This window comes from Peromyscus leucopus, chromosome X (genome assembly GCF_004664715.2).
Source record: "Peromyscus leucopus breed LL Stock chromosome X, UCI_PerLeu_2.1, whole genome shotgun sequence".
NCBI classification, from domain to species: domain Eukaryota; kingdom Metazoa; phylum Chordata; class Mammalia; order Rodentia; family Cricetidae; genus Peromyscus; species Peromyscus leucopus.
Window position 1 is genome coordinate 31,264,170 of NC_051083.1, and position 16,345 is coordinate 31,280,514.

The window sequence follows — 16,345 nt, forward strand, 5'->3', positions numbered from 1 at the left end:
TGTGAACCAGTACGTAACTGGTGGCTGTAGAGGTCAGAAGCAGGCATCAGAAATGGGGATTACCCTGAACTAGGAGTTATGGATGGCTGTGAGCCACCACATGGGCGCTGGGAATCAAACCAAGGTCCTCTGCATGAACAAGTATTCTTAGCCACTGAGCTATCTCTCCAGCCCTGAACCTTTATAATAAGATCTTAAAGTAGATGGTACCTAGACTAACAGTGCATGCCTATAACCATAGCTACTTAGAAGACTGAGACAGTAGTATTGCAAGTTCAAGACCTGCTTAGGCTATAGAGCAAGTTCAGGGCCAGTCTGGGCAACTTAATAAGATCTTGTTTCAAAATGAAAAATAAAAAATGGACTGGGGATATAGCCTACTAGTAGAGCACTTGCCTAGTGTGCTCAAGGCCCTTGTTTCAATCCTACTTAACTATAGGAGGTATTTTTCCCCTATAACTAATGATTTTGAATCGACTAATAAAATAAACTTGAAGGTAAGCTTTTTAAAGTAAGGATGATATTGGTCTTTTGACCTCTCAAGAGTGGGAGGTATGACCTAGAAAGTAAACTGAAGGAGGGGTTGTTTGCTCAGACTGATCTAAGCTAAGTCCTTGTGTGATTATCAAGAAGCCTGTTCCAGTACACAGTCAATTGATATAACTAGGACTCTTTGTATATCTCAACACTCTGTATTGGAAAAGAGAAAAGAAGTATGCTTGTTGTTGTTGTTTGTTTGTGTTATTTCAAGACAAGGTTTCTCTGTATAGCAGCTCTAGCTGTCCTGGAACTTGCTCCATAGACAAGGCTGGCTTGGAACTCAGAGATCCACCTGCCTCTGCTTCCCAAGTGCTGGGATTAAAGATGTGTGCCACCACCACCTTGATTAAGAAGTATACTTTTAGCCGGGCAGTGGTGGCGCACGCCTTTAATCCCAGCACTCGGGAGGCAGAGCCAGGCGGATCTCTGTGAGTTCGAGGCCAGCCTGGGCTACCAAGTGAGCTCCAGGAAAGGCGCAAAGCTACACAGAGAAACCCTGTCTCAAAAAACCAAAAAAAAAAAAAAAAAAAAAAAGAAGTATGCTTTTAAATAAGCTTTTAAATGAGCCTAAGTAAGGGGGACAAACTGTACCTTAAAAACAATGCTTCAGGGCAGTCACAGCTTTTTCCCCCTCTCCACCTGCTAGGCAACTGCATCTTCAACCTTTTTACTTTTTTTTTTTTTTTTGGTGTGTGTGTCCATTTGTGTGTTCAGGGTAGTAGTGTGGATATGCATGTAGAATTCCCCCAGAGCTGGGATTACAGGCACAGGCTGCCATGCCCTACTTTTTATATGGGTGCCAGAGATTTGAACTCAACTCCTTAGACTTGGGCAGCAAGCACTTTACCAACTGAACCATTTCCCCTACCCTGTAGTTTTTGTTTGAGACAGGGTCTCACTAAGTTGCCCAAACTGTTCTTTAACTCACTCTTTAAGCCCAGGCAGGCTTTGAACTTGGAATCTCCTTCTCAGCCCCGAGTAGCTAGGATCATAGGCCTGGCAACAGCAGCTTCTTTGAGCATTTTGTCCATGGGTCTGCTAGTAACAGAAATTCTTTTGGGTAATAAGGAGGAAAATATGCAGCAGGCACGAGAGGAAGAAGAACGACGTAAAGAAGCAACAGCACATTTCCAGATTACTCTAAATGAAATCCAAGCCCAACTGGAACAACATGACATACATAATGCCAAACTCCGCCAGGAGAACATCGAACTGGGAGAGAAGCTGAAGAAGCTCATTGAGCAGTATGCACTGAGGGAAGAGGTAATAGCATTCTATTGCTTTTCACAACTTCTCACTGTTAGTGGTAACTTCGCTGTTTACTTCAAAGTATTGCTAGCCAGGCAGTGGTGGCCCACGCCTTTAATCCCAGCACTCGGGAGGCAGAGGCAGGCGGATCTCTGTGAGTTCGAGGCCAGCCTGGTCTATAAAGTGAGTTCCAGGAAAGGCACAAAACTACACCCTGTCTCAAAAAACAAAACAAAACAAAGTATTGCTGCAGGGTGTTTTAGAATTGTTCATGTGTAGTAGAAGGTTTATTGACTAGGGAAAGGATCAAACCACCCCATTACCAGAAGGATTAATTGAGAGTCCATCTGCATGAATAGGTAAGATAATTTCCAGGAGTCTTGTCAAGAACTAGTTCCATGTAATACTAGAAGATGGCAATTTATCTGGACTAATAATGAATAAATGTTTAGTCCCAGAATACCCTGCATCTCAAGACATTTGTGATAATCTATATAACACAGATGTAATGAAATGGCTATAGATACTATATATCTATAGCCATTTCATTACATCTGTGTTTCAGGTTTAGGTTTTTTTTTTTTTTTTTCTCCTCGTTGAGATTGGGTTTTGCTTGTTGCCCTGGGTGGCTTCCAATTCATGGCCTCCTGTTTGAACCTCCCAACTCAGCTTTACATTTAAAAAACTATTTCTTTTCTACTTAGGTTTTTGCAGTGCTAGTGGTCAAATCCAGGGCCTTGGCCATACTATGAGGACTTTCTGCTACTAAGCTAGCAACCCCCAACCCTATTTTTTTTTTCCGAGAACAGGGTTTCTCTGTGTAGTTTTGGTGCCTGTCCTGGATCTCGCTTTGTAGACCAGGCTGGCCTCGAACTCAGAGATCCTCCTGGCTCTGCCTCCCAAGTACTGGGATTAAAGGTGTGTGCCACTACCACCTGGCCCCCAACCCTATTTTTTATTTACCTTTTATTGCTGGGATCAATCCCAGGAAAAGGTTTTATCACTTAATTATATCCCAGACCTCTGTCTTTTGTGGGGGTTTTGTTGTCTTAAATAATTGACTTGAAACTCAATATATTCCTGGCTGGCCTGGAACTTGTGGCAGATGCAGTCTTTGCTTTCTGAGTGCTAAGATTAACAAGTGTCCTGCTTTTTTGTTTTGTTTTGTTTTTCAGACAGTGTCTCACTGTCTACCGGCCTGAATATTTTTTGAGTTTTCAAAAGTATATTTTTAATTATATATGTATGTTTTGTCTTTGGATGTGGGTTTGTACACAAGTGCAGTGGCCACAAAGGCCAGAAGAGGATTGGATTCCTTGGAAATGAAATTATAGGTGACTGTGAGCTGCCCAAGGTGGGTGCTGGGAACCAAACTCAGAGCAGTAGTTGGATTTAACTGCTGAGCCATGTCCCTAGCTCCTATGGCTTGAACTCATTAAAAATTATTTTGTGTATGGGTGTTCTGTTAGCACGTGTGTCTGTGCATATAAAGCCAGAAGAGAGTGTCAGATCCTCTGAAACTGGAGTTATAGTTGGTTGTAAGCTACCATGTGAGTGCTGGGTGGGATGCAAACCCAGATTCTCTGGAAGAGCAACCAGTGGTCTTAAATTCAAAAACTCAGAGCCGGGCGTGGTGGCGCACGCCTTTAATCCCAGCACTTGGGAGGCAGAGCCAGGTGGATCTCTGTGAGTTCGAGGCCAGCCTGGGCTACCAAGTGAGCTCCAGGAAAGGCGCAAAGCTACACAGAGAAACCCTGTCTCGAAAAAAAAAAAAAAAAAAAAAAAAAAGTGAAGTTAGCATCTTATCTTTTTAAAATTTATGTGTGGGGGGGTGCCCCAAGAGGTCAGAAGAGGGTATTGGACTCACTGGAACTGGAATTACAGGCATTTGTGAGCTGTCCATCAAAGGTACTGGAAAACAAACTTGGGTCCTCTGCAAGATCTCTTAACCACTCCTACTTTCCTGTTTTTAAAAAGTCTGACTTAAGTCCAAATAAAGTCTGTCTACTTCACTAGTTTATGTCTCGTCTCCAAACTATGGATTTCCTTGGTCTGCTTTTTATTATTAAAGAGCTTATTAAATAAAGTTTTGCCATTATTAAATTATTAAAGCCCTAATTTTCTTTCTTTTTGGTTTTCTCTGTAATCCTGGCTTGTCTTGGAACTTGCTATGTAGACTAGGCTGACCTCAAAATCTCAAAGATCCTCCTACTGGGATTAAAGGCATGCACCTCCAGACCAGGTCAGGCCTGGTCCTAATTTTCTTAAGATGGTTATTTTAGTTTTATTGTTTAATGGGCTGTTTTTTCATAGATGTAGCAAATTAGAGAACTGTTTGTTCAAATTCATAAATGAAAAAAATAATCTGCCAAGTTACTACCTCGGCTTCCTTATCACCCACTAGCATTCTCCCTGTCACATTGATACTGCAACTGGAAGAATCCTAATTCTGCACTTCCAAGGTGGCATGTTTTGATGGCTTCGGTGTGTGTAGCTAGCCACTTAACAGTTTTCTTTGGAAATACAAGCTTTTTCCAAATGTTTGGTTAGGCACCAAGCACCTTATATGGTTCCTAAGCAAACTGGGTATGGTTGTATCAGATACTGGCATGGAGACTTAATAGGACAGAAATTTACCTAGTTGATTTACCTTGGCTTGGCTTTGACTCCTCATGCCCTCAATTGAGGAATTTAGTAAAATTTAATGGGCAGAAAAAAAAGGAATGGGCAGAAAAAAAGTGGTGTGTGTGTATGGATCTATTAGTTTGATCTCCTTTGTCTTGATATTTGACTTTCTCAGTACATAGCAAAAATAAAAATTTCAAAGCTTGTGGTGGTGGTGCCTAGCTCCAACAGGGCAGTGTTCTTGCAGGTGGTATCAAACACTGCTGTAGGTATAGGGACAGAAAGACCTAGTGTTGTTAGTTATGTGGTATTATTAATAGGAAAGCAGGGTAAGCAGAGTGTTGTAACATCTTGTATTTCCTCCTCATTGTGGTCCTCTATTCATGAAGTGATGGAAGGAATTCTTTTTTCATAGCACATTGATAAAGTATTCAAGCACAAGGAATTGCAACAGCAACTTGTGGATGCCAAACTTCAGCAAACAACACAGCTGATAAAAGAAGCTGATGAAAAACATCAGAGAGAGAGAGAGTTTGTAAGTTCTGTTCCTTAAGAAAAAAAAAGAGGTATTTTCAGTATTTTAACTAAAACATTTAATGTCACCCATGGGGTATGATAGTTAATTATTAGCTCTAGAAAGCTTTTGGCTGCTTCTGTTCAGAGATCCACTTGCCTCTGTCTCCTGAGTGCTAGGATTAAGATATGTACCACCATATGCCCTGGTTCTGTTTTTTAACAACTTGACACTAGGGAAATTATTTAATTGGTGTAACTTTATTTTGTGAGTTTGTTACTTGGGGTCTCATATTGTAGCCCTGGCTGGAGAATGACCTTGAGTTCCTCTTGCACCACCACACCCAATTTATAAAGTGCTGAGGATTGAACCCCAGGGCTTTGTGCATATTAGGCAAGTACTCTATCAACTGAAGCATCACTGCCAGGTCTCTACTAGTTTTTTTTTTTCTTTTTCTTTTTGTAAATGCTCAGAAACCTGTTCTCTAATTTCATTGCTTTTCTCCATACTGTTTTACCCAGTCTTATCTTGCTCCTCAGGGAGTAAAGAAGCTTTCTCAGCCATGTTTGAGGTACTTAGCTATGTTTTCTGCTAATATAGACGTGATTATTTTCAACCTAAATACCACCCTTAAACCCTCAATATTGTAAGTTGTTTTAGGCCTCCACAGTACCTTTTCCTATTTAAATAAATAGTAAAAGATGTCTTTCTACTTCTGTAAGCATTGTTAAAAAGCATAATGATGGAAGGTGAATGTAAATGGCAACTGTTGGAAAGAAGGTATTCCATTTTTAGGGTAGTCATTCTTGCTAAAATAGTGAAAAAGATATTGTGTAACTGCATGATGATTTGACATTATATTCACATTTGCAATTGCTATTAGTACTTTTGCAAGAATGTTTCTGTCTTCTAGTTACTAAAAGAGGCAACAGAATCCAGGCACAAATATGAACAAATGAAACAGCAAGAAGTACAACTAAAACAGCAGGTAACTCCATAGTTGGGGATAGCAGAATCTGTAAGAAAAAGGATTCATTTAATACATATCTTGAATCTCCTCTAACATGGTTTGCCTCTTCCCAGCAAGAGCTAACCAAGGTTATCTCTTTGAAGTCTCTTTTCATCAAATTTGAGTGTCCCTGGTTTAGTACTAAAAGACCTATCTTAGTAGGCTCCCACTCCCAAATCTCAACCCAAGTGGGATGATTAGTTATCCATCTTTAAAGGCTCTCATTGTGTTCTTATTTCCCACTAAAGGAAACTGACAAGCTTCCAGATTTAAAGAATGTTATAGAATTTCACACACCTTAACCTATTTGTAGTTTTGTGCCAATTTAGCACCTAAACTGTTTTAAAACTGCTTATAACCATAGTTCCACTTGTAGGTAGTTTTGTGATATGCTTTTAGCCAAAGCTTTCCCTCCCTTTTCATTCTGGATTCTGTAGGTGTTCTGTTACAACGTTTGGAGTCATTGTAAGAGTAGTGTGTACCATCCATCTCTTTACTTGAGGAGAAGGTACAAGACAGACTTCTGTCTTAATAGGTGTAATTAGGTGTTTGTACTTTTATACTCCCTTTTAGCTAACTAGGTTTATTGAAATTTTTTTTCAGGTTTATTGCAAGGCTTTTTAAAATAACTCTAGGGCTGGAGAGATCGCTCAGAGGTTAAGAGCACTGGCTATTCTTCCAGAGGACCTGAGTTCAATTCCCAGCCCCCACATGGTGGCTCACAACCATCTATAATGAGATCTGATGCCCTCTTCTGGCCTGCAGACATACATGCAGGCAGACCACTGTATACGTAACGGATAAATAAATCTTAAAAAATAAAATAACTCTAAATAGACTAAGACATTATGCCTGGCATGAATCTTTTTTTTTTTTCTTTCTTTTGAGATAGGGTTTCTCTGTGTAGCTTTGCGCCTTTCCTGGAACTCACTTGGTAGCCCAGGCTGGCCTCGAACTCACAGAGATCTGCCTGCCTCTGCCTCCCGAGTGCTGGGATTAAAGGCGTGCTCCACCACCACCCGGCTCGGCATGAATATTTATAAGCACCTCCTCTTCTGAACACTATTTTTGGGGCTAGGGTAGGACAATTTACAGTATTGGTGACATTAACTTCTTACAAAGCTATTCTTTTTTTTTTTTGAGACAGGGATTCTCTTGTGTTAACAGCTCTGTCCTGGAACTATCTCTGTAGACCAGGCTGGTTCAGAGATCCACCTGCCTGTGCCTCCCAAGTACCTGACAAAACTAGCCTAATTTAAGAGTACAAATTTTAACAGGTATCTATCAGAAGTCTCTGGAACTTTCACCATAGGTTATGGTCATGCCAGAAGGCTGGCAGGAAACTCAAATCCATTACTTGTGAGTCCTATGCATTCAGTTGTACAAATAAATGGACATGAGAATCCATGTGGATGTGGTCCATGTTCTGCAGATGTTGATAAGCTATCTGACCTGTGCCATCTTACTGTTTCCCCTGCTGTCACTTCTTTTTCTATTATCTGAACATTACCATCCTTTCCGAGAGTTGATCTCATTTGCTGCTTTTTACTGTGATATCTTATTAGCCATCAAGTCGAAGTGGTGTTGTTCACTACTGTGGGCCAACATTGAACTGTCAAGAGACAACCTTTCTTTGTATGCCCTATCTTCAGTTAGAACAGGCATCACTGAAACTACTGGAGTGTCTAATTCCAAGTTTCTTCCTCAACTTGAGCACCACGGTTGTCCCTGACTTCAGGCTGTCAGCCTCAGATGCATTGTTAGAGAGTAACAACTACTCCACTCGCTTTTGCTCAATCTTCAGCATTCTATTCCTGTTATTTCCCTACACTTTTCCACAGGTACTGCTTGTTGCCTGTCTCCCAGTGATCACTTCTAGCCTGATGAACTTTGCTGCTGCTTCCCCCACAGCAGCACCTGCTCCAAGTACTTCCCATATGCTCCAAGTACTTCCATCATATCCCATCTCAGCCTCCCACATTTTGTTAGATGTTATCTATAATAGTTCTTCTCATCACTAATTACATCGTCTTTTGGTATCTAGTGAACTGTATGTATTCCTCACTCCTCTCCTCCCATATTTGGTTGATTACTGGGGACTGAACTTAGGGCCTTGCACATGCTAAGCAAATGCCCCCTATGTATATGTACATGCCTGGTGCAGTCAGAAAAGGGAATTACAGATAGTTATGAGCTTCCATGCAGACAGGCACTGGGAACCAAAGCCCAGATCCTCTCTAACAACAGCAACCACTCTTAATCGTCTTTCCAGCCTGCCCCTCAACTTCGGTGTATTTTGTGATCTCAGGCATATTTCATAATCTCGGGAGCAGAAAAGACTCTCTTCCTCTGGACTTGTTTCCTTGTAATGATATCAGACCATCTCTGAAGGGTTCCCTCCTGAACATAAAGCTTTTCCTTTCTTCTGACTCTCACACTATGTCCTCTCTTCTGTAGAGGGTTTTCCTAAAGGAGAGTAAAGGTTGAGGTGATGACTGGTTTCTTATAACTTATATATAGCCGGGCGGTGGTGGCGCACGCCTTTAATCCCAGCACTCGGGAGGCAGAGCCAGGCGGATCTCTGTGAGTTCAAGGCCAGCCTGGGCTACCAAGTGAGTTCCAGGAAAGGCGCAAAGCTACACAGAGAAACCCTGTCTCGAAAAACAAAACAAACAAACAAACAAACAAAAAAAAACTTATATATATTATACATATTATATACAAATTTTATATGTATAGTTTATACATTTAATTTTAATTCATCTTGAATACAAATCCCTTCAAGTTAAAGAGTGTTTCTTAGTTTTTGTTCTTCCCTAAATCATCTCACTATCCCCAGCTACCTTTCTGCCTGATCCTTGATAATGAAGCTAAGAACTTTGCAGAAAAATGGTTAATATTCACATTGTGGGGAGGGGTAGTTCAAAGCATTTGCAGGTGTGTGAAATTTCTAACTGCAATACCCATTGAGTTTTAATGGGGTTAGAATTAATGCTAATGTTTCTGCACTTTAAATCTATGTTAGCAGCAATGAGCTTCCCAAGTATTAGATCTCTGTGAGTTATTAGAATTTTAGCCATCTGTCTGCTATCCAGAGAGTGGATGTTTGCTGTTCTGTAATTTATAACAAACACCATCGTGTAGAAAGTTTAAGAGTTTGAGTTGTTTGCCTGGAACTCAGAATAACTGACCTTTCTATTTTGTTCCGTAGCTTTCTCTTTATATGGATAAGTTTGAAGAATTCCAGACTACTATGGCAAAAAGCAATGAACTTTTTACAACTTTCAGGCAGGAGATGGAAAAGGTATTTGTATAATTTTTTTTAGTGGACTGAAATGTAAAAGGGATATTATGAGTTCTTTATTACTACTTGGGTTGAGTTTATATTGTGATATTATTTTTCCAAATACAGGGTGATATTTAGTCACTTTATTCTTTAGTGTGCCCCCAAATAGTTATCTTTATACTTTTAGGATTTTTCCTTATTTATAGCAAATTCTTTTTTGTTGTTTGCTTTTGTTTTTTTTTTTTTCACGACAGAATTGCCTTGTGTATCCTGGAATTTGCTCTGTAAACCAGGATGGCCTCAAACTCAAGAGATCCACCTGCCTCTGCCTCCCAAAGGCTGGGATTAAAGGCACCAATTCCCTGCTCACTTCTTTATTAGAAGTAGGCCTTTTCAATCTCTTAACAGGCTTACTTCCAATCCTTTCAAAAAAAAATTCCTTTTCTTGCCCACATTAAACAGCTCTTGTAGATCAGACTAGCAGAATTTGATGTGACCTTGAATATCTGATACTCTACAAGCTTACCCTACCACATCCCATTTTTTGTTATGTTTTAGGAGTTTCACTGATGCCCAGGCTGCTCTTGAGCTCTAGGATTAGAGCAGTTCTCTTGCCTCAATCCTCAGCCTCCCAGCCCAGATAACTGGGGCTTACTGGTACACTCCACATCAAACTATAGTGGCTAATTTTTTTCAAGTAGTGTTGAAAAGTATAATGTACATGAAAAGTATAATGTACAGTGTAAGCCATGACTATTATTCTATCTTACATAGTAGCCAAGAATGCATGCTCGGGCTGGAGAGACGGCTCAGAGGTTAAGAGCACTGGCTATTCTTCCAGAGGTCCTGAGTTCAATTCCCAGCAACCACATGGTGGCTCGCAACCATCAATAATGAGATCTGGTGCCCTCTTCTGGCCTGCAGGTGTACATGCAGGCAGAACATTGTATACATAATGAATAAATAAATCTTAAAAAAAAAATGCATGCTCTGAGTCAATGTCTCCATTGCATTGGAGTCCTGGTTGCTGTTCCCAAGGCACCCATGTTAGGTGGCTCACAACCATCTGTAACTCCAAGTGATCTGATGCCCTATTCTGCTGTCTGTGGGCATTTTGCTCATGTGCATATACCCCCAGACACATGAATATACTCAACTAAAAATAACTATGGAGCTGGAAGATGGCTCAGTGGTTAATAGTGCCTGCCACTCCTGCAGAGGGCTCAGTTCAGTTTCAGTACCCATGTCAAGTAGATCATAAATACCTGTAATTCTAGCTCCTGGAAATCCAATGCCCTCTTCTGGTCTGCATGGGCACCCACAGCCATGTGCACATAGATACACACATAAATAAAATATAAATCTTTTTAAAATGTGACTGTAAACAAGTTCTGACTTTGTGCTCCCCATCTACTTTGTGTGTGTATGCACATGTGCACTGGCACATGTGTGGAGGGCAGAGGACTACTACTTCTGTGAGTAGGTTCTCTCCTTACACCAAACAGGTCCATCAGGGTTGGTGGCAAACACCTTACTGGCCCTTTAAAGAAAATAAAAAAGGTACACCAATTTCAGATAGTGTTTGGCTCATTAAACATGTGCTCAATTACCATGAGCTAAAAAGTGCTCAGATTACCACCTTGAAGTATTTTTAGACCTAGTAATCTGGAGAATTCCATGAGCAGCAGATTTGTTCTGCCTACCAGTCCTTTGAGTTGATAATCCGATCGAGGGGTAACTGTTAGGCACAGTAAGTATTAGCTGAATTCCAGCACATGCTCACTGTTGAAGTGGAACACAGTTCAAGACAGGGATACCCCAAATTTGCTATCCTTGTGGAAGATCCTGTGGGATGGAAAAATATAGATCACTGTGGGTCAGTACTTAACTCACTTCTTCCCTGAGCTCCTTCCACCACCTTTTTCCTCGTTTGTTGTGTTAGCCACCAGTAGAAGACATCTGGTCTGCTTTGTTGGTTCCTTTAACAGCACCTGGCTCAGTGTCCTGACTTGAAAATCATAGCTTGTGTGAATTCAGCAGACAAAGGAATATTGAGAATGTGACCAAATGATAGGCATAGATAAATTTCATTCTCAACATTTCTTGTAGCAGAGGTTTAAGAATGTTCCTTTGCGGGCTGGAGAGATGGCTCAGTGGTTAAAGAGCACTGGCTGCTCTTCCAGAGGTCCTGAGTTCAATTCCCAGCAACCACATGGTGGCTCACAACCATCTGTAATGAGATCTGGTGCCCTCTTCTGGCCTGCAGGGACACATGCAGGCAGAACACTGTATGTATAATAAATAAATAAATCTAAAATTAAAAAAAAAAAGAAATAAAGCATTAATTAAAAAAAAAAAGCATGTTCCTTTGCCCAGGCATGATATTACATGCCTTTAATCCTAACAATCCAGAGGCACGGGCAAGCAGACTTCTGAATTTGAGGCCAGCCTGGTCATACCAAGTTCCAGACCAGTCAAGGCTACATAATGAGACCACCCCCCACCACACACCACACAGAAAGTGTTCCCTTGATTCTTTTGGGCCTACTTTATTATCTTTAGCAAAATTCAAGGTATGAGTTGGGAAGATAAGTAAAACATAACTTTAATTTCTCAAGAAGTATTAATTAAATTCCACTTTAGTTTTCAAATGATTGGAGCTTATCGTAGCATATCAATTTTTAGTCTTTGAAGACAAGAGAGCCGACAGCTCAGTGAGGCAAATACAGTGACAGAGGGGAACAACATTAAAGCTTTTTTGTGATAGGACAGCTGGTAGAATAAAAAATGGAGCTGGGCGGTGGTGGCGCACACATTTAATCCCAGCCAGGCGGATCTCTGAGTTCGAGGCCAGCCTGGGCTACCAAGTGAGTCCCAGGAAAGGCGCAAAGCTACACAGAGAAACCCTGTCTCGAGAAAAAAAAAAAGAAATGGAATTTAGGGCCTGGAAAGATGGCTCAGCAGTTAAGCTTACTTGTTCTTGCAGAGGACTGGAGTTCAATTCCCAGCATCCACCCAGTGGCTCCCAACCATCCATAACTCCAGTTCCAGGGGATCTGATGCCTTCTTTTCACCTCCTGAGAGCACCGGGCATATATGTTGTGCACATACATACATGCAGTCTTTATATATTCACATATATAAAGAAAATTTAACTGTTTTTTTTTTACAGATGACAAAGAAAATTAAAAAACTGGAAAAAGAGACAATGATATGGCGCACCAAATGGGAAAATAATAATAAAGCACTTCTGCAGATGGCTGAAGAGGTAAGATATTTCCTGAGATAGGATGTGTCGTTAGTTATACATAGAATATGATAGTTACTGAATAGACTGATGCCTTTCCTGGTAGCTGGATAGTGATAGAGGGTCCTGAATGAAGGATCAAGCATTTTATTGCCAGTTAATTCGAGCATCTTCTGAATCAATGTTTTCTCAAACTTGAATCTATATTCCTCCTGTAACATTTTCACAAATTTGAGAGAACTGTACAATATTGGAGCACACATGTATAAGAATCTTATTCTGCCAGGCAGTGATGGCACCTGCCTTTAACCCCAGCACTTGGGAGAGGCAGGCAGATCTCTGAGCTCGAGGACAGCCAGGACTAGACAGAGAAACCCTGTGTCTCTAAAAACAAAACAAAAAACTGTTTTAAATAAGCTTAGTTTTGCAAGTCTTTGACATCTACCTTCAATTTCGTTATAAGTTAACATGTAATTTTTATCAAGTTAAGGGGATTTTATCTATTTTTAAGAAATGGAATTTAAAACATTATGTTAAATAGCATTCCTATACTTAAGATGCATAGGCAGTCGAGGTATACTAACTTGTTAGGCTTCTGAAGAAACTAAACATGTATAATAGACAATAACAGATAGTTTCCAATTTGGTTCAGCTCAGTTATTTTTTTGTTTACAAACAATACCTGATTTGTATTTAATGAGGTCATGGAACTGTCGACTGGTTTTGTTTTTCATTTGAAAAAAAAATACAACAGAAAACTGTCCGTGATAAAGAGTACAAGGCCTTTCAAATAAAACTGGAACGGTTAGAGAAGCTGTGCAGGGCTCTTCAGACAGAGAGAAATGAGCTCAACGAGAAGGTGGAAGTCCTGAAAGAGCAGGTCTCTATCAAAACAACAGATGGGGACTTGGTGTCACCTGCGATGCAGCCCTGTGCTGCCCTGGATTCATTCAAGGAGACGAACACTTCAAGAAGAGCCCTGGGAATGCACTTGGAATCTAGGGCCAAAGCCAAGTCAGTGAGTGAGAGAAGAAGTGCCACACAAAAGCCCTCATCTTCAGGTTCTGCGAAAGGCATTGAGTCAGTTGACTAGGGTGAAATGTGACCACTGTATTGAGAGATATATTTTGTGTATAAATTCCTCTGTTAGTAGTAACTATTGGTTTTGTGGTGAAATTTTTCTTACTTTTTCTACCATATCTGTATTTTCTTAGAACTACTGGACTTATGTGGTACAGGAGGCTGCTTAGCAGTTTGAAATAGTTTTAATCTATAAATTTCCTTAAACTATGTTGCACATCTGCCTCATTTTCCCCCCTTTGTTGGCGTGCATGTCTTCATTGCTTTGTCCTTTCTGCTCCTTGCACCTAATTTTCCTAATTAAAGCATCATTCAAGACAGGGCCATTTGAGGAACTATGATCTCAGGATAGTTCCTTGATGTGAAAACAATTTAAATTAAAACATCTTGGCCCATTAATGTTAGTCAAAGGAAAATACCAGATGATTACCTTTGCTTAATAGCCTATTTAAATAAAGGGGGATGGGGGACAGGTCAGAAACAAGCTTAGCATTTTTCATTCAAATTAGCTTTGAGATGACAACGTAACCTTGAAGTTCTGGCAGAACATATATAAATACGTTACTTGTGAACAAAATTGAATGAACGGGCTTAATGTTTCTGCAACTAAAAATAAGTCATACTGTGCTGGTTTTGGGATAGAATGTATGTACCACATGTGAAATTAATCTGGACTACCTGATGATCACTGTAGTGGATGGTGGTGGTTTATGTACATATTCTCCACTTTGCAGAAAAAGCTGATTATTCTTTGAAAACTGCTCTTCCTTGCAGTACTTTGTGAGTTTAGTACAAGAATAAATTCATATGGAGCTTGTATTAAGCAAAAGCTTTTTTTTCACCCCCTACATTTTTGCTATATAAAAATTGGTTGTTCATTTGCTCTAAGACTCTCACCAGGGGCTGTGGATGTAGCTTAGTGGTAAGCACTTGCCTATCATAAGAGGCCCTGGGTTTACAAGTTCCATCAGCAAAGAACGCCAGTTATTTTGTTTCCTGAAAGAGAATTTAAATTACGGATCAGCACTAACTGAAACATTTAATTTCCAAAGTAAAAACACTGGAAACAGCATTTTTTTTCTATCTTGGGAAGACTTGGCAGATTGTTTACATAGACAAGAAGACCTCTAACTTATGCTTTCTGGTCCATTTCTCCTTTCTTTGATGCTGTCATTTAAAACAAGACAAAACAAACCAGTATTAACGTTTCTACACTTTAAATTGGGGAATTTCAAAACATGTCTTAGTTCTTTTTGTTTTCTCAATGTTGAATGTGGCTCAGCCATGCAAACTACTAGAAGGGTCTTTATTGTCTTGGTATAATTTGCATGGAAATTCTATAAACCACATTCTATTGAGCAAAACTATCAAACTATCAGACTAAATTGTTTACTGGACTGAATAAACTCCATTTCTCTTTGCTATAAGTTTTATTTGTAAACTCCTGTCACATTCATGGTCTGAACTGGGTTCAAAGAACTGAAAATTGTCCAAAAGATAGAAAACAGTCCCTGGAGCAGAGTATTGTATCTTTCTAAACTTTCACCATTGGTCATGTTAATCAAGGAGTCAGACAGTGGAGGAAAAGAAATTTTTAAAGTAGATTCTAATCTTATTACTGTCAAAGTGTGTCAGAAACAAAAACAATACCTTCCAATAGCCTCTTATAAATACTCTCCCACCTTCAGCTACTAGAAAATACTGGATCATTTCCCATGAAGGTATATCAGAAATATAATCTACTTGGAAATTATTACTAATGATCACATTTCATAAGTCTGCTGGATACACAGCTCTTAACATTTTATTAAGCCATGTGTGTAGCCTGCCACATTTTTTGTGGTGCTTGTCCTATGTGGAAGACTGTAAATCTTGGACCTGTTGCATATTTTCAAGGGCTTCATAAAGCAATGTGATTAACAGTCCTGGCCTGCTGCTTTTGGCTTACATGCATTTTTAGCTAGATGTTTGGAGGATAGGGATTCTGTCTGGGATGTATTCAGAATCTTTCCTCCCATTACCCTGTGAATACAAATGGGACCTCAGAGAAGGATACCCTCCCCTAAAGTGATCACCTCACCAGCCCAGTGTTGTGGCTTTGTAGCACGCCTGTATCTACCATATTATAGAACACTGTAATGCTACTAGGCTGGCTCAGAAAAGGTTTAAATGTTGAATTCACTTACTGCATTTGGTGCACTACCATGCGATCTTGATGTATATTTATAGTGGCAGTAGACCCCAAAATGTAGCGAAAACTTGGGTCTTGAATATATCAGGCCATTTCATCCTCAGACTTGTAGAAGTACATTTCCTGGTCTTGAGACCAGTATTTTTTAGTTATGTATGCAACTGCCTTTATTACACACCTGGTTATCACAATTCAATTCTCAGGTGTTGCAGAAAAATCTACCTCTTTCAGACTGTAGATGGAAATAACTGTGAAAAAAATGATGCAGATATCTTCTAGTTTGTGCTAAACACACTGCTTTATTTTTACAGCCCACGTCTTTCATGAGGATATGAATTGTTAAGAGGCAGTCTTGTTTTGCTTTTCAAAGACATTTTGTAGAGATTTTTCACTAACGTGAATCTGATTTTATCTACTCGATTCTGTATAGATACATATTAAGTAAATATGTATGATGAATTTAACAGCTTCCGTGTATTCTTTGGTTGCCAGTGTGGCCTTAATTGCGTACACATGCGAAAGAACAATTTTACCTATTTTTACCAGAGAAAGGAGATATGTATGGGAGCATGCACACACATCCACCCCTTCCCCAGCTTCTAAAA

General features: G+C 39.9%; 1 protein-coding gene across 3 annotated transcripts in view; it reads left to right on the forward strand.

Annotated features, from left to right (window-relative positions):
- Positions 1-16,204, forward strand: part of Txlng (taxilin gamma) — a 57,115-nt gene extending 40,911 nt beyond the window's left edge. For 2 of the 3 annotated variants that reach the window (XM_028887782.2, XM_037199189.1), the window contains 6 exons: positions 1,609-1,803; positions 4,829-4,948; positions 5,841-5,915; positions 9,148-9,240; positions 12,395-12,490; positions 13,224-16,204. In XM_028887782.2, coding sequence (XP_028743615.1) covers positions 1,609-1,803; positions 4,829-4,948; positions 5,841-5,915; positions 9,148-9,240; positions 12,395-12,490; positions 13,224-13,562 — 918 coding nt within the window. In that variant the 3' untranslated portion in view covers positions 13,563-16,204. Of the gene's footprint in view, positions 1-1,608; positions 1,804-4,828; positions 4,949-5,840; positions 5,916-6,539; positions 6,581-9,147; positions 9,241-12,394; positions 12,491-13,223 lie in introns of those variants that run through there. The other variant, XM_037199190.1, reaches the window with a different exon arrangement.
- The last annotated feature ends 141 nt before the right edge of the window (positions 16,205-16,345 follow it).